Here is a 22,501-nt window from a genome sequence, read left to right on the forward strand (position 1 = left end):
GGCGGCGCGGCGCCCATGGCTGGCGGCGGGGCGCAGAGCGTACCATCTGCGCGGGCTCCCCTCCCCGCGCACTGCGGAGCCGCCTCGCGCGGCGGCAGCGGCCAGATAATAACAATATTATGAGAGCCTGGAGCCGGTATAGGATAGCCACGTGAAAAAAAATAATAATAAGGCAAAAAAAAAAAAGCCCCACCATGTCGGTTGCCTTTGCTTCTGCTCGCCCAAGAGGCAAAGGGGAGGTCACCCAGCAAACTATCCAGAAGGTAAAAAAGCATGCTTTTCTACAGCCAATTTTAGACATTTGTTCCGTCCATGCTCCTGTAGCTGAGGAAGGAGGCTTATTTCTAAGGCGATCATGAAAACTCGAGAATTTGCAAGGGCTGCAAAGATGGACAGCTGGAGAGAGAGGTGGGGGAAGGAGGAGGAGGAGGAGGAGGTGGAACAAAGCAAAGGTGTGCAGATCACTGCAAAGAGAGAGCAAGAGAAGGACTTGCGGAATAAAATTGGGATGGCACAATATCTGCTGCTTGCAAAGGAAAAAAAATCGCCAGTAATGCATTGAAAAATTGCAATGAAATTTGCAAAGCTATTTTTAATTTCTGACGGCATATCAGCTCCTGGCCAGAAAAATAAATACACTAAAATGAATTAAAATAAAATATTGGATTTGTAAGGGTTTTCTTTTGTATTTGGATGCAGAATTGTAATCTTTTAGAAGATAGAGGGAGCACCGATTACTGCTATTTTTCATATGCTATAATTATTATTATTATATGTAATGCATTTCTTGATGTTTAATGACAAAAAAAAAAAAGGTTTTGAAAGATTTCCTTTGCACACTAGGTCTCCACCTGGGTTTCATATGGAGGCCGAAGGAAAGGGTGCCTAGTTTGGAAGTTATTGTTATCCTATTTCATAGGATTGACAGCAGGGAATGTATACACATGCCCGGCATCCCCCATCCCTTCTGCAGACTGTAACTGTAAATAATGAAAGAGGTTGGAAATGTCAATAAAGAACATGCATGGTTTACTGTGACCACTATGTCATTTGTGCTTATACTCTATTTTGTGTGTTCTCCACCATATAAATATTTTGCTTATGCAGCTTGTATAATGTGAAGTAATGTATATATGTATTATTATGGTCCATTGGTAAATTATGACCAGTGAAGGAGTGTCATTGCTAATCCAGCAGTTAACTAACCAGTCATGGGTACGTTTTGCTGTCAAACCGTTATCTGCTGCCAATTTATGACTTCTAGGGAAAAAAACCCTAAATGGAAGGCTGTTACAGAACAGAGATTAAGGCAGAACAAACTGCCACAAGAGAGATTTAAGAGTATGACTTAAATCTCAGGAGACTATTTGGAAACTAATCTCATTTTGTATAGACCTTGCAGCACGTGTAATATTCTGACCCAATTAATTTTAAATGCTAAAATATTTCAGAATTAGTGGCTCAGTTTTTCTTAGCCACTTTGGCCAGAGTTGTTGGGAGTTAGGACAGAATTTCATAATTCAGATAGTTAGTACTAAAAAACATGAATGTATCCATAAACAAAGGGCAGCCAAAGTATCTTCATTTMAATTTTCATGCACTTTCCTTTTTTCATATTGATAAACTTTGTGGAAACTTGGAAGTGTTGCTTATTTTTTTTACAAATAACATGTAAAACCATTTCCTGTCTCAACCCATATGCTGGCATGTTACTTTAGGACTGTTCATCAATACTGGGCTGTTGGCAGTGATTTTCTTTTTGAAAAGCACTGGTGCTGGGGAAAAAGACTTAGAGACACAACAAGTAAATGGTTTTTATAGTCAAATATAAGACATGGGGCAATGTGAGAGAAGCAACAAATGCTGGGATAGGAACTCACTACAAAAATTCATATTAAAGCCAGCTTTTTAGAACACATACCAGTTTTATTGARAAGGATTTTTTTTATTTGTATTCATAATACACTTTTATTTATTAACCCAATTTTAATAGTCTTTCAAAGCTTTTATTATTCCAGTGCCAACTATCTTCCTTAAACAAAATTTCACAGGAAGGAAGATAGAGATTTTGACATTGCAGAAGTGATGGTGATGCTTTAAAACAGTTCATCAAATAGCATTTGCAGGACAGTTAACTTTTCAGTTTCTCCTATGTGATGGAGATTAGCACCCAGTTCTTTTTTTGTAGTAAGTGTCAGGACATCAGAGCTATTCCTTATTCCTTTTTCAGTTAGCAAAACCGTTCTTCAGGTAATTGTAGAAGCATAGGCCTTTTCTCATCAAGATATCTGTAATATTGCTTGGGCTCTTGGTATTGAATACTTATCTTAATTGAATGTGAAAATGCTGTTGTCGGTGATATTTAATATGATAACTGAAAAGGACTGTTTTACATGTTTTGCTAATTCTGCCTGCAGAATTTCATTGACACTGATGAAAATTCTGTGCAACAGTGAGTACAGAGTGCGAAACAAAGAGCTGCGCGGTGAATCAGGCGGGAGTATTTTCTCTTAAAACTGTATGCTGCGCCCGGGTTGCCATGTGAGCAGAGGCACGCGTGCAGGAGGGATACGGATTCTGGTCGGAGTGAATTCCGACGTTCCCTGTCAGCCTGCAGGAGACTCGCCTGCTCCCTTGCCTTGACAGGCCACGGCAAAACGGCCGTTCCTCAGACCCTCCGTGACACCCCGGCAGGGGATTACTACGAGTCCGAGCAGTCGCAGCCGGTGATGGACAAGGGCGTCCATTAGCTCAGGAAAGTTCTGCCCCAACTTGCAAATCACCAGCCAGAAGCAAGACAAGCTGAGTTCTCTGAGGGAACGACCAGCTAGATTGCAAGTGCATAAAAATGACTCTTCTGCTCATTTCTCCCATAATCTAGCCCTTTCTCTGCATTTAAGTGAGTCAATTTTTTTTGAACGGAAGACATGCCTACATGGAATAATTCATATTTAGCTCATATGAAAAAAAMCATTATTGTCTCCTGCTGATAGAGTCCATCTATCCTGATGATAGATTGACTCAAAGTCCCAGTCTTCGGAGCACTTAATATCAGGAGTAATACCTACAAACTATATTGTGTAGTATGTTTTTGCCAGAGACAGGCTTAAATTTGTAAATACTGCTTTTATTTTTCCACTTATTCCCCTGCAAAAAGCTTGCCACATTCCCAAGGAAGTTAGGGGAAAGAGACAAACTATTTTCTTTGAAGTTTTAAAACAAGCCAAAGGATTTTTTAACCAATTTGTTGTATAATAAATTCATTAAATAAATGTTAGTTTGCATTTTGTCCAGCAACCCTGAATTTCTTGAAACAAATCAATCCCTAGATTTTACTGAATGAAGCTAAGCTAGCAGCCACTGAGCTACTGATACACGCAAGTTAGCTGGTATATAATTACTGTGCCTTTTTGTTTTTTGACTTCTCTGCTTAGAACTGAACTACCACAAAGGACATATTGGGGATATAATTCTCCTGCATGTGATTTCAATGTATCTAGCAATACAAATTACACACTTCTGCCAAGTTCAGTAGTCTGCTCATGCTAGTTCTGTGCAGGAAAAAGAGGTGAGGTTTAAACTGTTTGAAAGTAGCTTATTATTTGAAAATAAGTATATTGGTAAATCTGAAGTTTTTGAAAGAGATGGGTGATAATTTAGAAAGAGAGGTATTTCATACAGAAAGTATCCTTCTTCAGCACAAAAATATCTTCTAGCATTTAAGGAACAAAAAATATATCCTTTATTTCTTTGTTGGATATTTCATCTAACTCCTTTAAAGATAACTGCTTATAAATGGATAATTTGAAAAGCACGATCTAGTGGCTCAGTGAATTCATGTGGATATGCTCTGGCCAAATAGCAGTAAAATTCACATTTTTTATTCAAATGCCTTTATCTGATGGCTTGCTGCCCACGTCACAGCCATCGATGGGTACTCCATTGCTTTATTTAACCAGGAGAGTTCTTTTTTTAAACAGCCCCAGAAGAAAGGTATTCTAAAGATAATGTCACCCCTCAGTTAATTTAGAAGTTTGATATTAAAGAGACAAGTCATGTGGTTAAAATTAAAACTGTGACTAAAATGTTTATTAGCCCAGTCTAAGTTCTGATTTTGGGACTTCCATACTCTTACTTCCAGCAAATCGAAAGGAAACATCTGAGCATAGACACCCCGAATGGGCTGCATGTAGCAGAAGGGAATTGCAGTCACTCTTTCAGTTGTTTTTTTACTGCAGATCAAATTAGAAATCATCTGGTGAAATGTGTTTTTGAAAGAGAAATACTGGAGAAAAAACCTTATTCAGCTCAGGCATAAATCTCTGTAGGCCATGTATACGTATTAACAGACCTGTGGCACACAGCAGAGAACTCAAATGACATTTCTGCTCTAAAGTAAAGTGAGGTTTCAAGGCTGATCATTAGTACTATAGCCTCTTTAACAAGCTGCGTTTGAAACACTTCCAGCGTTGTAGCGGGCTACTTAGCCCAGTAGTGGCTACTTTACACATTGCATACCTGCACGAAAAGAAGAAAAAAACACTCGAGAGGTAGAGGCAGAGGGAAGTTTGAGGTAGTCAGCCCCTGCCAAATGAAGTCCTATCTGCCTTAGGAATTACCCATCTTGTCTTTTTTGAGTCTAGCAGTCACAAATCTCTGCACCTAAGTACTGCTCTTCTGTGGCTACTTTGGAGACTGTTCTGATGTTAACCTGTTTGAACAAGTATGCATATATGTGTGTGCAAATGCACAGAGTGGGAGATCTGAGGTCCAGGGTTCTGGCATGTGCAGATACAACGTATATCTACTCTCTGAGATAGGAGTCTCTTACAGTAAATGTTTCAGGCTGCCAAATCTGAAAATGAGGGAGATTTAAGTTCAGGGAAGTCGGAGTGTCCAGACTCAGTTCATTTTAAATGTGTCCCATCACCACAATTACACCTAAGCTGAGACTTTTGAAAATAATTAGTTTAGGTCAAATAACGTATCAGGTTGTTTTCTGGAATTAGAAGACAGCCTGACAGTCAACACCCATGCAGCAGGTTTATGAGATATTGTTATGAAATGTTGGCTTTACAACTGTCACAGTTGTTTCTTGTCTTTCAGGACAACAAATAGAAGAAAGTAAGGAAAACTTGCCAATTCCAGGAAAAAGTTAACATTTAAACACAGCTGTCTGTTTAGGGTTATAGCATTGTGTTCTGGATCTCATGATTAGTGCAGACTAAGCCATGTGTACGTCTTCCCCCTAACTGTTGGGCCCACATTCATCTCCTGTTATTCACCTGTATGATTTTCTGTCCAGTATGTAGGAATTAGAGAATTTCCAAAACTGTTCCAGCTCAAAAGCTTTTCTAGCAAACTGTAGCAATGTGATTGATGACAAATAGCATTATATAAGTTTATATTCTGGTCACCTTTAGGACACAATGGAAATGCATTTAAAAGGTGCAGCCCCGGGCTCCAAAAGTACATAGAAGATAAATGACAAATTTAGTTGTGATCAAATATACATTAATCAGAAAAACAAAAAAAAAATCCAACTCTTCAACTGGTAAACCCTAAGCATCATTTACCTTATGCATATATAAAGGAAGTCCAGAACCATGAAAACATAACTTAATGGAATCTTCTCTGTGTTACCACCTACCTACAATGGTGAAACAAATAGTACTTGCGTCTGTTTTTTTATTGCCAAGGTCTTGAGCCTACAGTTCTTTTGGGTTGTGATTTTATGGAACAGTTTTCAGTAGTATTAGGGGCATCTTCTCTTTCACCACTATTAGAAATCCCGCATTGCTCATCTCCCTTTCAATTTAAAATGTGCTGAAGTTGTGAATTGTTATGGGTTGCCTCTAATGAGTCCTACATAGAATCAGTAGTCTGAAGTCAGAGAACTACATATTGAGAATTATCTTAAGAAATATTTTTTTGCATAATTGTTATGATTTATTATTCCTGCCAAAACATAATAATTAATGAGTTTAGAGCAAACTGGAGCCATACCTAGCCCTTTTTCTACATTGGCTGTTTCTGTTGCAATATTTAGTTCCAGTAAACACATTTCATTTTTGTAAGCCGTTCAGACTTTTGATTTCCTATTACTATTCCAGTGTAGGTACTTTATAATATCCGAAGGCAACAAAAGTGCACAAAACACCATCCAGGGCTAAAAAGGGTGAATGTGAAGAATCACAAAAACAACAAACTTTAATTTGCTTCTCATACTAACACATATTGTGATCACATTTCTTTTATGCAGATGCTAGATGAAAATCACCACCTAATACAATGTATTATGGATTATCAGAGCAAGGGGAAAACCGCAGAATGTACTCAGTGAGTATTATGAGTTTTGGGATATGGTAGAGATTTTTTGTGTGCTTTTTATCAAGAACAGTACTGTGAACAGTTCTGTTCATTGGTCATTGAAGAAATACTTGGACTGTTCTTTTTTAGATTCACTTGAATTAAGTGAAGTATTACAGGAAGTATATATTGTTCTTGGGAACCAAGAGGGTTTTTTTCTGTTATGTTTTTCTTTATTACCTTTGGCTATTTTGAGTAGTGTCTTATTTCTTAAAATTAAAAACATAGCTGAAAATATCAGCAGTTTTACATAAATGAAAATTAAAAGCTGACCATAGTTTGTCCCTACAGTATCCCTCACTAGATGAGCACTTCTGGAATGTAAGAGGCTATTATTGATAAAAAACAAAACTGAAACACAGCACAATTTGAACTTTAATTCCATTTCATTCTGACTGGTTCTGTAGCAAGAACTCTCACTGATATTAACTGTAGGTAAATTGCAGGGTTAGGCACATGGACTAGCCTGAAAGTAGGAAAGGTGATTTGAGAGAAATACAAAATTCTGACAGAATATTTTCTTTCACGTCATTTTAAGGACTCAATTCTGCCTAAACACTTTGGATTCAACCACCTTCATTATGTGTTTTATAAACCATGTGTAAATAGAAACACAGAATACTTTAGGTTAGATGAAACTTTTTGAGATCATCTGGTCAGAGCAGGACCAGCTTTGAAGAGAGAGATCCAACTTCAAAGTTAGATCAGATTTGTTAATGTCATATTCAGTTGCGTTTCATAGCACATGAGAGGTGTCTTCCTCATATACAAATGAGAGCTATGTTCTGATTTGCTGTTAAGGGTATTCTTAAGACATGTGTGCAGGAAATTATCATGTTTTGCATTAGGAGAAAAGACTATAGTCCCAGTGTGATGATGCATGCTTTGGAGTTCAAAGTGTTTAGAATATTTTTAACAGATCATTGATGAAAATAATTAGAGAAGTATGAATTTGGGGTTATTGGACTACTTGTTCTGTGCAGACTCATTACATATGAGTAGAATCAGGTACAAAGTTAATAACATAGTTTTATCAGAAAGGAATTAAATATTAAGGATCAGCAATGTTGTTATTAATGGCTAAAATAATATGCATGTAGACTTAACCAGTTTATTTCACAGCTTACTATTTCTAATCTTGAAAGCAAAATGCTTTTACAAACATCATGGATTAAATCTCAGTCAGGAAGAATGGCCAGTCTGTCCCATAAGAGGTCAAGTTATGGGGCCAAAGCTAGAAAGTTGTACTTTCGAAAGAAGTATCTAAAAAAAAGGAGACATTTGCCAAAGAAGTTTATGAGTCAGCTCTACATGAGTTCAACATACAAGATTTGAATTATTTTTAGTAATGTATGCACTGCCTGTTTTGAAATTTATCCATTGAAGATTTTGAGCAATAAAGGTCATTGAATGCTTCTGCAAATAAGGTACTACTACAGGAGGTGCGTGCACTTGTGAGAGAACTTCCAAATTCCATGCTTCCCTCTGACTCGTGTCACCATTCTGGCTTCATTTTGGCCACTTTTCCCCCTTCCCACCCACTTTTTTCTTTATCAGAAGGAAAATCACACTAAAAAAGCATTTCCTAATGCCTTCTTGGAACCCTCCCTGCTTCCAAAAGTTGACTCTTCACTTTGCTCAATGGCACAACTGTTGGATTGTTTTTGGGTGCCCTCCGGTTCTTCATTATAGGCTTTTCCGGTTCATTGAGAACTGTGAAGAAGCATAAATGGTTCTTGTGGTGCTTACTTGAGTAAACACTCCAGTTAAAGCACTCTTGAAAAAATCTTGTTCTTCTGAGCTTGTTGGCAGGGGAAACAGGTTTTGGTTTTTGGACTTTTGGAACTTAATTACTGCCAGGACCCCGGTTAAACAGAGGAAGAAAGTGTGGCTAATTTAGAGCAGCTGACTGGGTGTGGGTCCTCGAAGACTGAGATCTCAACTTCACAGTTCATTCAAAGTGCTTCCAAAGAAGTATGTATTTTACCTCCCCCTTCCCCCATGAGTTTACCCATTTGTAAAACAGGTGTTGAACACACTGATCCTCCATGAAAACCAGGACAGCACGGAAATAGGTCATTATTATTACTATTTATTATGATAGATGCAGAGTGGGCTAATGTAATCTGACTAGTCATTGGTAGGTACCAAAAAAAGAAAAGTTTGGAATTTTCCATATTGTTTACTCTTTCCAAATAAGCTTTACTCCTTATTCTGTAGATACCAACAAATCTTGCACAGAAACCTGGTTTACTTGGCAACAATAGCAGATTCTAACCAGAATATGCAGTCCTTGCTTCCTGCTGTAAGTACCAGTGCTACTGTCAGATACATTTACTGTGTCAAAGGGAAATGTTCTTTGATACTGTTACTGATCACTGTCAGTAAATCATTTTTTAGTATTTTTCCAACTAAAAGTTGTCAAGAGTTCAGTAGATCACTAAACAAATGCTACTTTTGCTGTGTTTAAAACATATATGTTGGGACATTTGTCTTAATCTCTCTCCTCTGTAGATCAAGTTCTATATACTGTAAATGATACCATGGTCTGAACAGGACCCATTTGTTCCAGATTCATTATTCTTTACTTATTCTTACTGTATTCTTTACTCAGGAAAAAAATGCCACTATTTTACACCAAAAATTTAATTCAGCATTGGGGCATTAGTTTGTCTTTAAACATTGTTGTTCTTGCTAAATGGACTGATTTTGTAATTATCGCATGTAACAGAAAATGCACAGTAGCCTTACACTTGACAAAGGTCAAGTTGTGAATACCCTCCTGTATAGCCTTTGCTAATGCATACCCCCTCAGCAGCTACACTCAGACTAGCATAAAATGAAATTCATGTAAGTATAGAAGAATGAGCACAGAGGCCGGACTATTATAAGCACAATTTAGAGATCTTCACTGTGCTGCCTGCTGGCTTCCCTGTGTCACGCTGAATGTCATTCACACATAGTACTCAAATGAAGAGAGGTTTACATAAGCAAGCCCAAAAAGTGAAGGAAGCACATATTTAGTTCAGGCAGTTTTTATTCATAGTCAGGCTAATTTCGGGGTTATTATTTTTCTAATTAAAACCTAACCAAAAATTTGCTTCTCCTCCTTGTTATTTGCAGCCACCAACGCAAAACATAAACTTGGGCCCAGGAGGAATGACTCAGAGTGCATCCAACCAATCTCTCCATTCACAGAGCAATCTCAGTGATGCAATTGGGACGGGCCTTCCTCCTTCCTCCCTCATGCAGAGTCAGATTAGCAATGGTGAGCTTCAGTCCCCTTTGTGCTGCTTTGCTGTTGCTTGGCAACAGAATCATTAATGCCGAATATACTTACAGAGCTGTAAAAGACCTCTTCTAACTCACCTTTCAGGCATATGGGGATTTCAGGCACATGCTGAAATCATCACAAAATGGCTACAGTCAATAATGATGAKGGGTTCTGCAGTGACTCCAATCTGCTTAATACATTTCTATATGGGAAATAAAAAACATTTTTAAAAATTTGGAATGAAAATCACCAATTTAAGATGCCTCCAAGGTTTTAGTAAGAAAAATCATACACTGCACTAATTTTCTCTTGAAGGTGGTTGGGCTGGCCAGGGTGAAGCAGAATTGTCTGCACAAATAACTGCAGAACCAAGCCTATAGATTGCAAAGACCTTCCAGGATAAATGCCTTTTTAAAAAGAAAATGGTGTTAAATCAGTCTTTGTCCTTGCAAAGATTGCAGCAACTGTCCTTTGGCTTGCAGAGATTGTGCTGTATAGCCAAAGAGTTTGCACAGACATTTTATATGTATATGATAAAAATACAACTTGGTCATTTTGTTTCCTTTGTTCTTGCAACTAAAAAGAAACTAACTGAAAGAGAAAAGAAGGATTTTATTTTTTTTTTTACTTTCTGTATTTTACAGTATGATTCATCTGTTTATTTAGTTTGTACTTCATAGTTATTTAGTCAGTTTTTGTTTCTGTGGGTCTTTTCCAAAGTGACAGAGGGAGAAAAACAGTTTCTATAAATAGAAGTATCTGACTATAAAATCACAAACCTTGGCAGGGGGACTCAAGAGCAGACACAAGCCATGAAATTACTTCTGACTTTTTAAAAATCTACTTGTGGTCAAGCTGATAGTGCCTTTAAAACTCATGGATGAGATAGCTACTTTAAACAGTTACAGCTTGTAAAGTGAATTTATTCATTTTATCTGGGCCTTCTGGAAGATTTTTATTGCCTAATATAAGTATTATAAGAAATCCATCAAAAACATGTTTTGTGTTACGAAGAATCTCCATTTTCACTGGTATTGTAGCTGTTTTTTCTTATTCTCTGCCCACCCCCAATTCTTTATATTAATTCAGTGCTGATGAAAAGAGCCAGACTGGCAGCTGGGGAGACGAAAGTCTTCCACAGAACAGAAACAGCCAGGCCAGTGACAGTGCAAGTTTATGTCATGTTGCCCCAAGCTCGTACTGCAACCCAGCCTGAGACGTGGGGGTCTGAGGGCAGTTTATGCTACGCACAGTCACTCCTACTGAGAGCCTGTCACCTGGGTAGTGCCAGATACTTTGTCATGAGAATATCAGTCCACTGGAAAATAGACTGAAGATGCAGCTACACTTCAAAAGGAAGGTGTGATTGCAGAGTGCACTAGCTTGCCGCTTCTGGCATRATGTAAGTAGCCTAGGTAACAGCAGCAGTGACGGTATGTGCACTGCTGCTGGTGCCTGTTCTGAGAAGAGAAACCTGCCACCCTTGGGCTTGGGGACACTCACCTTGGTTGCCAGTTTCTACTGCTACTGTCTCTGTGCCAGCTACAGTTAATTTAGCACAATTATGCTATGTGACACCCCTTTTTTGATGTGTAGGTATACTTTGAGACTGAGAAATTATTTCACATAGATCAAGAATTATTGGACAGTACTATTTGCTGCAAATTAGGAATAAATGCACACAAGCAATTCTGATAATATKGGCTCCAGTACTTGTGGAAAGTGTTCATCTAATGGCAATGGAGATGAAAGTCTGTAATGAACAGGTACCGCATTGTAAAAGAGGGAAGGGTGAGGAAGAACTCATTAAAGCTGTTACACACTATTGTCCTCAGCCAGGACTTTACAGGAATCACCTCTAGAGGACAGTAACCASCTAACTCCATCCATGCATGATGATTATCAGTAGCTAGGTTAGCTACTGTAATGATAATTCTGTTGATGGGGACAATTAAAAAAAGAAAAAAAAAAGTTTTCAAGTAATCCACCAGCCACAAGTCTGTGATTCTTCATGCCTTAGCTATGCGGGCAAAACCATTAGATTCAAACAACCAGCAAACTCAGTTGGGTTCAAACAGAATTGAGTCCAACTGAGMATCTTGACTGTTCAGAAATTATGACTGAAGCCTTTCAAAAAAAGCCATGACTTAGATTCATGAAAGTAGGAAAAAAGTTCAGTGCTTTGTATTAAGCTTTTTGTTTTAGTGCTTTTATTTAAATACTTCTGGTCATGCTTTCATATTTTTTCTTTAAAACAAAAAAAAGATTTKTTTAATTTGTGGTTGCAAAGAAAGCTGAGATTCTTGTTTCCCCATGCAAATAGTGCAAATTTTACCAACACCAGCTTAACTGTAAGCTCCATCTCTCTCACTCAGAATAATTACAGACTCCATTCAAACACCATGTTGTCTTGTGTTGCACTGAAAAAGTACAAAATTGTAGCACAACATGGGGCTTGATCTCTGTAGCAGTATATTGACCTGGTTCCACTAATTTCAGTAGAGTTAGCTCTGTTACCTGTTATTGAAAATGCTGCCTGTTTTTCTCCTTCAGAGGAAAATATAATAATCTACAGCAAATTTTCTCATTTTGATGTTTATAAATACCATTAAGAGTAATTAATGGCATTTTTATTAAGAAAACTAGACATATTTTTCAGAGGCTGTAGATACCCTCAATAACTGTGAATTAAAATATCATTATCTAAACACTGCAACATAATTCTTTCTCCTTTAGGGATTCTGCATAACTCCCATTCCAAATTAACTTAAAACAAACCATGAAACGATGCATAGTAAAAACAAACAACTTGTCAAGACTCATTCATAAAAGCATTTACAGCAACAAGCAGCAAAAAAATAAGGACCAGATTGTCCCCRATTTTAGTTATTCAACAGCAACAGAATTTAAAAAATTAAGCATACCACCAGGTAAACAGGATGATACTAACAATCCTGGAATGCAGTTGGAGCAGCTTGATAGTTATATGTAGTGAGGTCAGAAAAGGAGTACCATAACAACAGGGATTATTATGGTGACTTGGAAAATTTATCTTTAGAAAGTCTGAGATACTTTCAGTCAAACTTCAGGAAAGGGAGAGACCGGCTTGTCCTCTGAGGAGAGTGTCCCTTGGTGCTTCCTAAGCCCCAGCTGAGAGGAAGGTTTGTTGGTTATAAAAGAGCTGAACGTGCAGCAATGTGCAAAGTGTTTTTCAGCCACGATTGTGCCTTCCCATTGTCACTATTTGAGTGAAGGGGCAAGAGGAGTCAATAATCTGCTGCACAAGAGGAAGGAAAGGACAAATTTCAAAGGGCTAGGATGCTTCCAGAGTCCATGTATTTTTTAAGTATCTGAAACTACTGGCATTTGTTAATTCTGCTGCTTGCAAGAACTGTGGCAGCCTGTGAAGAACTAGTTGCATGCCATTGCTGCTGATTTTTTTCTTCCTGTCTGCAATTATATGTAATCTGGGTTTGGCAGCCAGGAAGAGGAGGATCACTCTAACTTTGCAGGAGGCAGGTTTGATTTGTCTGTAGATAGCAGGAAATTTTAATAACGAGGATTTTTTTTTGTTTTGCCTTATCATAAGACATTTTAAAAAGGCTATGAGGGCTTTAATGCTCACTGTACATTGCCAATAATAGCACAGATTTTCTTGTTGCTCTCTTTAATTTTTCTAGGTCCTAATCACGTGTCTATGCAGCAGTCAGGCCAGAACACTATGCCCACAACCTCTCTGAGTATGACTGTCAGCAGTCATGGAACTGGGCCTGGTTATAGCCATACAGTGCCTGCATCTCAGAATGTGCCAATGCAAGGCCAGGGGTCAATAGGCAATTATGTCTCTCGAACAAACATCAACATGCAGTCTAATCCAGGTAAATTCCCTCTTCCTCCTTCTGGGCCAACATGCCTTTTCAATGACCTCAGAGGTGTACCACACATGAATGGGTTCTGCAAATATTTTCTGTAGACAGGGACAAACACACAAGAGGAAAAGATAGCTTTAAGACATCTTTGCATTTCAAGGTGTCAGGCACCAGTGTAAGTCAGAACAGTTTCAGACTTGCTTTAACTTACATCAGCTTGGTATGGTTAGCAATGAGTTGTGGAAAAGAGGTTTAGCTACAAGTGCAACAGCACTATCTTATAGCCCCTGACAGCAAATCCCACAACTGTGGGAGGGATTGGCAAAGCACCCTTATTCTAGCTGAAAGAGCCTGCCAGACAAAGAATATTGCACATTTATTGTTTGTACATTACTTCCCTATTCTTATTATATTACTGATATAATATAACACTGCTTGAAGGGCATAGAGAGACTAGCAGACAACTCAGAATTAATCTCTGACTTGTAAAAATGATTGTTACTGAGCATTGAATGGGATATCCAAAGCTTAAGAATTCTTTCAGACAATGTGAAATTCAGGGAGCAAATACATCCTAAAATGTCAGTTTATTTTTAACTCTCAGCAGGTAAAGATGGAAGAAGAAGAAAGAGTTGATTAGTGAAGAAAAGCAGCAATAAATGAGGCAGGAGGTAGAGAGGAACAAATATCAGTTCTTATTTCTTTCTTTAATCCTACTATAATAATAATTACATTCTTTTAAATAATCTAATAATAATCAAGGTTAGATGTATTTTTTAAATGTCTGACTGAAACAAATGGCAAGAACTGACCATGTAATAACATCCTTTCTGGATTACAGTGCAGAAGAGTTAAATATAAGTAGTAGGAAAACATCTCCCCCTGTGGAAAATTCACAGAATGATCAGGATGCAAGTTTGTTGAAGGTTTTAACTTGCTTCCAAAGAGACTAGGGAGAGAACTGTCACATCGTTTTAGAAAACAGTATTTTCCATGTACATTATAGTCTCCATGATGCACCAGCAAGCAGCGACGTCACATTACAACTCAGCGCAAGGAGGGAGCCAGCATTACCAGGGGCAGTCCTCCATTGCCATGATGAGTCAGAGCAACCAAGGCAACAGCATGATGGGTCAGCGACCAATGGGCCCTTACAGAGCTTCACAGCAAGGTAAAATCTGTTATTAGACTGATCATATTCAGTCATTCCTGTGGGGTAGATAAGTCAACAAGATTTCCAAGTCACATTTATGAATAGGGAATCCCAGCTGGGAAGGGAGGAAATCTCGAATGGTGAGAGTACAAAGACAATCAGAAGAATTTTACTCTGTTTTCAAGGTTTGTTTATTTATTTATTTATTTCAGCTGTTCAGAAATAATTCTGCCTAACAGGGATCATATACCACTAAAGAAAAAGATGAACAATTTGATACACAGCTCACTGAAGCCACTGGGAATATTTTCATTTCCTTCAAATGGCAGTGGATCAGCCATAACATGGCACAGTTAACAAGGAAGGCATTTCTGCAAACAAGATATCAGTTTGCCAGCAATTAATATAAAAAATTCATCCAAGGCAAGGAAAACACTGAAGAATACCTACCATGCTCTAATACCTCTCTGGAAAAAGTTCTATGAAGCAATAAAACTGCTAGACTGATTGTAATATAAACTGAATTTTGCTAGGAAACAAATTAATAAATATATTAATAAATATATTAATAAAAATATATTTAATTCTAACTATATTATTAAGCATGGAATACATTCCTGTGCTTTTTAGTAACTCAGATTAGTAAATGAAATGTAGCCAATGCTTTTGATATTGCCACATAACTGAGTGGTTTTAGGACATGCTACTGACAATGGCATAATTTCAATTTCAGCCAGCTTCTTTCTGAGAATATGAACTTATTTCCTTTTTCTAGTGAGCAAAACATCTTTGAAACAGTTCTCAGCATACATAATTTTTTTACTTAGCCAGATGTAAGTTTTCTCCAAAAATATTTAGATAACAAAAACATCCCTTAAGAGTTCATAGACTCAGTATGCTCTCACTTGTCTTTGCCTTGCAGGTTCCTCGCAACAGTACATGGGTCAGGAAGAGTATTACAGTGAACAGTACAGCCATGGACAAGGCTCATCAGAACCTATGAATCAGCAATATTATCCAGATGGTAATTCCTCTGAGCTGTAATCACTGTAATACTGATAAAATGTAGAATAGCATGACTGTCACATGGAAGGATGTGGCAAATCCGTAAGAATTGTCTCCAATTTAAGTGCTAGAAAATTCTAATCCCAGTACATGAGAGTCTGTGTATACGTTCACATCATATTCAACTTCCTGTCAGAGGGGGGTCTCTATTTCCTCTTAGCCTCATCTTCATGCATAAGCAGCTTCTTCAATATTTGTATTCAACAATATATATAGTTATATTAACAATGTATCAGGTAAGTCTTTGCAATTCATCTTTTTCTTGCAGGACATGGTGATTATGCCTATCAGCAGTCATCCTATACTGAGCAGAGCTATGACAGGTCATTTGATGACTCTACACAGCACTATTATGAAGGAGGTAGGAAAACATATTGGCAATCTTTGTAAACCAAAGCTCTAATCCCCTAAAATACTAAGGATACAGCGCATTTATGAAATACGACTTGTAATTTCTGCATCATTAAACTGCTACTTAGCTATTACTTAAGGAATGTCCAGGAAATGGAATTTAGCTATGTATACTGTTTTTTAAACCAAAAGTGTATCAGGCTCTATACAGAATACCATGTCAGTAATTGGACAGTAAGGCAGTCATGCTGTGCAGCCTTGTGGGATCAATGATAGCTTGTACATAGCCTGATGTTCCTTAGAAAAATGATCCTTGGATGTAGCTGAGCCAGGTGGAACTATAGCTGTGGATATTAAACCTGTTCTGTTGTGGGAGAAAAGAATTCCAGGATATCAGTATCCTCCAATCTTACAAAAACTGTATAATGAACATTTTATATAATGCAAATAAAGATAACTATATTAAAATAGAAGGTTATGATGACAAAGGTAAGCAAATGTGCTGCAGTTAGAAATGGGGTTCAGAGCTGGAAGTGAGAAAGCCTAGTGGTAGTTCCAGGACCAAGTTTTTTTAGTCTTGCTTAATTCACCTTACAAATTGTGAAAAACAATAGGTTCAATGAGACTGATCTTTGAAAATCGCCAATACTATGAGCTTGCGATTCTACCACTAAAAAAATATGAACAACAGTATATCAACGTATTCAGTGATACTACAGGATATCTAAACTCTAATTGACTGCAGAAATATTAACGTAATTACGATACAGCTAGATGGCATTTAGGAAAAGCAAATTCCTATTATATAATCTCCATTCATTCTGTTTTTTCAGGATACTGCAAATGGAATTTCCTTCTTAGATGTTTTAAAAAATATCAGTAGCAACTAAATGTTTGGTCTTTCTGGAGTATACAAATAAACATTATTATTATCTTGAAGAAAATACTGTGGGAGGGCTTCCTAAGAAACCAGCTATTGCACCCTGTTGCTCTTATCTTTGTGCTCTTTTCTTCTGGAACACTTTTTGAGTAAAAAAAATCCTTTTGGGAACAGGTTGTTTGTTTGCTTGTTTAGTGATGTGTACACATAAACAAACAACTCCCTTTCAAAAGAACTAAAATTCACAAGAGGAATAAACTCATCATGACTGGCCAAATGCAAGCATCTGTTTCTGAAAAGAGTACTCTTCTATGAGTTCCATGTCAAGACTCCTGACTTCCTTATTTTCCTTATGATTAGCATGTACAGTGAGACACCTGGTTCATTTATAACCAAACTAGTTCAATTTTTTTCTTTAGGTAATTCTCAGTATAGCCAGCAGCAGGCAGGATACCAACAGGGAGCTGCACAACAGCAAACATATTCCCAGCAGCAATACCCAAATCAGCAAAGTTATCCAGGACAACAGCAAGGATATGGTAAGAAAACTGTCATTTACACCGACATGGCAAGTACTTGCAGTCCTGCATCCTGACGTCTCCATTCCTAACCTAAAATATGCTGTAAACTATCTTCCTGAGTAACCTTGACACCTGCTTACCAAAACTAGCCAAACAGCATTGCATAAAAAGGGATTCTGTACAGTAACATACATTAATATAGCACTGCATGCCATACTGCTCTGTTATCATACTGAATCCTGTTCTCTTTTGAGGAGTTGAAAATGTTATGTAGAAAATACACTTATGCCTCATATTGACTTTCTTGTAAGTGTAGATAAGAGGTCACTACATTAATTCTCAGGCTTCCTACACATCTATTACCTATGCAACTGACATGAAAAAATAACATCTTAAAATTAGAAAGAATCACTACTCCCTCATTTACATTTCTTGCAACACCGTATGTGCTTTATTATCACTTGGTGAGGAATTGACACTAAAAGAAAAAAGTGAAAGTGCTTTGAACATGCAGCTAACACTACCAGAGGGATTTGGAATGATTCAGGTCACCAGTGGCAGTGCTCTCCACTGCCATCAAAAGCATCCATGCTTGAATTCTCTTAGCGATTGGAGGCACCTTCGATGCATTCTCAGTCTTTGGGGAAAGACATCATTTCAGATTATGCAGCACAAAAATAGGGCCTTGAGAGACTGTGGATAATCAAATTACTAGCTTCAAGGAAAGGGATTTCTAGTGCACCTCCTAAATGTGATACTTGATCCTGGATGGGCAATGTTAACAAAAATTGATAAATTGAGGTTGATATGGACAGCAAGTCTGTTTTAAAAATGTAAGATCTCCTGAAATTGAACATACACACTTAAAAAGTTAATTAAATTATTATCATGTGGCTGCAGTATTAGTAGGTGTTTTGGATTACTCAAACCAGACATATTCTGAGAAATTAAATCCAAAATTCAGTTTCTAATGTTCAGATCTGGCCTCCTCATTCTAAAGGTTCCTCTGCATAAAAATCCACCAATGCTAAAGAATAAATGCCACATAACAGTCTGTACACAGAACCTGCAGTCCCCCACAAAAGAAATAAACATCCACATGCAGTTGCATGTCTGATTTACATGTGTTGCTAAATTCTCTTTACAGGCAAGAGATTTCTTAGGTGTCTAACTGATCAGCAGTGCTTATGGTGGCATAACCAGGTTAAACAGGAAGTTAATCATGCTATTTTTACTAAAATTAAAGGCCAGGTAGCTTGCGTATTGGTAATAACTGAGCTGTGCCAATGCAGACTTCAGAAAGGCTAATCACTTAAGAGTGTATCAAGCTTTCTGAGTAGAATTTAAAACATGAACAGAATTATACACTGCTGCAACTAGATCATTATTGGTACTCACATTTCTAGGTTAAAGCAGCTTGGCTTTGTCTGCAGTATGCTGCAGTCACAGTAGTGGATACTTCTGTAGACATGATACAAAATTAGAGCTAATCTGCTAATTTTTACCAGGTCCATAATGTTTGACATTCCAGACAGCTGCAGTACTCTGCTCCAGTTCTGTTTTTGCAGGTAAAATCTGTGGCTGGGAGCTTATTGATGCTTCTCAAATCTAAAGATTCAGGTTAGCATTTTGGAAGACCTGAGAAATATGGGATTTCCCAGAGGAATGTAGAAACTGAATGCCTGGCAGCTTGGAGAGGTCTAGGCAAAATTTACTCATGGTTCCTACTTACAGAACCTACTTTATTATCATCATGTTTTACATTCTTTTAATCATAAGAACGCCCCCTGGCAAGTTAAGCCTTACTAATTTCACTCTCTTCTCAGGTCCTGCACAAGGAGCCTCTTCACAGTATTCCAGTTACCAACAGGGACAGGGGCAGCAATATGGAAGTTACAGAGCTTCCCAGACAGGACCATCTGCCCAGCAACAGAGGCCGTACGGCTATGAGCAGGTAAGGTGTCTGAATCTCTGCTATAAAAAAGCAGGTTGTTAGCTCTGCACATAAATCTATTTGACAATTTTATGCAAGCATATTGGTGATACTTTACTGGGTCTTTCAAAAGTCAAAAAACAAAGGAAAATTGTCTAACTCCCTGCATATATACCTCAGTTATGTTATTCTCCGTTATTTCTGTTTTTTTACAGGGACAATATGGAAATTATCAGCAATAAAAGAACATGATCCTGTGTCAGATTCATTTCAATAGTATATCCATCTTTTGAACTGGATGTACAGGCAGTTTTAATTAATTGTAATATGTTGGTTACCCCTTAGCACAAAGCAGCGTCTGTATGTGAACAGTGTTCATTTCATGCTGGATATGAAGCAGTGCACTACTGGTAACAAGACAATGCTTTAATGGTTTGATATTTGGTGCTGTGTATAGTACTGTATGTTGATACAATGCAGAATTTTTTCATTTCCTCCCTGCCATTCTTGATGTTTCTAAATAGCTTTAGGACCATTTGATCACAGTTGTGCCCAGTTCTGGAAAAGAGCCAGGTTATTCTGCAGTCTGGCTAAATACAAAGCCATTTAGTCACACCTCAGTCCAGGGAAGTATCCTAGGGTAGGTTATTGATTGTTGTTTAAGTGGATGCATTGAAGTTTACCTGCCAGCCTCTGAAATTCATGGCTCTTAACTTTACTCCTTTAGAGTAAGGAGAGGGATACATTCCTTATGTGAAGTCAGTTCCACACTGTAAGATAAAAAGAAAATTAATTGCAATTTCTGCAATACCTACTAGGGCTCACTAACCAAGTCATCTAATTTAATATATCTGTATAGGTCCATGTTTCTGTTGTAAAAGATACAGAAAGATGATCAAAAACCTATATTCAAGAAAACATTAATCACTAGAGGCACCTTTTATATACCCATGTAAACTAAGGTATTTCTATCATGGAAAGAAAAATAGAAGGGAGCTTTGAGATCTGGAATGTCAGCTTACTAAATGTCAATATTGCTTCGTATTGTGCTAAGCTAAGAAAAACATCTGGCAAAACTCCAGTCTTAAATATGCTACTCCAAATTTTATAACTTGCATATATATTTTCATGCCAGATTTCCCAGGCACGTAGCTGGCATCCTTCTTTATTACTGATTCTTCCGTCGCTCTTACTCAGCAAGCATTATAGCCATGAATATTATCACATTTTTTGATTGACTGTTCCTACAGCTCCTCATTACTTTTATTTTTCTCTTGTAGCTCGATAGAAGTAGTTCAGAAGAAAAAAAATCCATCTTTATTGCAGATGAACAACTAAATTCAGCTTTAATTCTGAAACAATATTATGCATAGAGGGAGGGGGATTGTTAATAGGGTCAACCAGTAAGAGAAAACCTATAGAGGGAGAATTGAGAAATAAGAAATAGTGGTACATAGAAGCCAATATAACTAATAAAAGTCACTTTTATTCAGTTGTATACATTCTTATAAAGTGTTGAATAAAGCACTTATAAAGTGCTTATATAACTGCTAAATGAAACACCAGGGCCAAACTTCTCTGTGGCAAAAGATGACTATACTCCATGAGCATTTTTTAATGCAAGATTAAATTGAAACTTAGACTATAGACTAAATATATCCTCTGTAGGGTTTTCTCCTTTTCTTTGTCTAAACTGGTGTATTTATTGGATTTTGAGTTCTGGTACTTTGTATTTTGAAAAACTAAGACCACAAGGAAAAGGAAATATCTCACACATCATTACCTTCTTTCCTGTAAAGGAAAAGTCTTTATATGGGGCAGCCAGACAGTTTACTGTTAAATGTTGTCCAAGCGCTGCCCTTGCTATATTAACGCTTTTAATTGCTAATAGAAAACATGTTTCTTATTCAGTCCTTATTTCTCTCATCTTTCCTGCTGGTGTTTTCATACAAATAAGTACTCTCAAATATCAAGGAACAGAAAGGAAATACAATCATTTTCTTTACAATATATTAATAGTACAAGTAGCCAGGAGAATGCAATATTGCTCTTTGCCAGCTTGGAAATACACCTTTTATGTGGTTTTTGAAAGTGCTGAAATAATACTTTTGAGAGAATATGAACAAGACTTAAAATGAAACGGCAACATTACATCAATCTGAAATGTCTTACATTAAGAATTTCTTGAATGTTGTGTATATAATGTATTTGAAAGAGCACTTTGGAAATAGTTTGTACATTTATTTCCTAATTTATACATGATTTTTGGTGTTAATATTTCTAATTGTTAATAACAGAATGTTTATTTAATGTGTTGTCCATTTTTATGTATTAATGTGGAAACAAAGTGATGCCAGCATTTTGACTTCTTCCATTAATTGTATCATCTTCTGTTTTGTAATACAGAATGCTTGAAAATTGTTTAGGTTAAAAATTATCTGAAAATGAAGTTGGTGGTACTTTTCTTATGACAGACTTCTGGATGGAAAAGAAAAAAAAACAGGTGATAAGGGGAGATTCCTTTATTAGTCTTTCTGGAAACAATGCTGAGTTGCACCTTCTCCCCAAATTCTCTGATATGCGTCAAAGCTAATTATATATGGCAAAAGGTTGTCCCAGTTTTCAAATTCATTAAGCATTATTTGATAAGCAAACAGCAAACACTGTATGTGCATGTGCAGAATGGATGGCCACAGCTTTAATGGCTCACCTCACAGATAACGTGGAGGGGGCATGAAGAGACACCTCATTCAACTGATGTTGCAGCAAAACTTCCCTAGGAGAGGAGCAGAGACAGAAAAGCCAGAAAACAAGCTCCACGGGTGGCATCTGCACATGCATTGTTTGAGATGCTCCAGCCCATTCCTGCGGGACACAGCAAGGGTCTGAAAGACCAAGGTGGGCAGAAGGATGCCCTGGGCTCCCATGAAGGGAAGGGATCCCAAAACTACCAGGCCTGCCAGGCTGCTTGCTGCCTTTGCAAACTGCTCAGCCCCTTCTGCCACACACTAGCTTAACCCATATTGCAGAGTCCAGGCCTGGGCACGAGTACAGAAGCCCTTTGCGTGTACCCACCTGCTCCCCGC

The 22,501-nt window shown here is 37.6% G+C and overlaps 1 protein-coding gene across 1 annotated transcript; it reads left to right on the top strand.

Annotated features, from left to right (window-relative positions):
- Positions 1–194: 194 nt before the first annotated feature.
- SS18L1 (SS18L1, nBAF chromatin remodeling complex subunit) lies at positions 195–19,764 on the top strand. Its single transcript, XM_026055660.1, has 11 exons — positions 195–263; positions 6,263–6,339; positions 8,590–8,674; positions 9,493–9,637; positions 13,324–13,521; positions 14,519–14,683; positions 15,588–15,689; positions 15,999–16,091; positions 17,381–17,500; positions 19,309–19,436; positions 19,631–19,764. Exons 1-11 carry the CDS (start codon positions 195–197, stop codon positions 19,655–19,657), a joined length of 1,209 nt encoding a protein of 402 aa, XP_025911445.1. The 3' UTR covers positions 19,658–19,764.
- The last annotated feature ends 2,737 nt before the right edge of the window (positions 19,765–22,501 follow it).

Source organism: Apteryx rowi, unplaced genomic scaffold (genome assembly GCF_003343035.1).
Source record: "Apteryx rowi isolate R43461 unplaced genomic scaffold, aptRow1 scaffold_0, whole genome shotgun sequence".
NCBI lineage: Eukaryota > Metazoa > Chordata > Aves > Apterygiformes > Apterygidae > Apteryx > Apteryx rowi.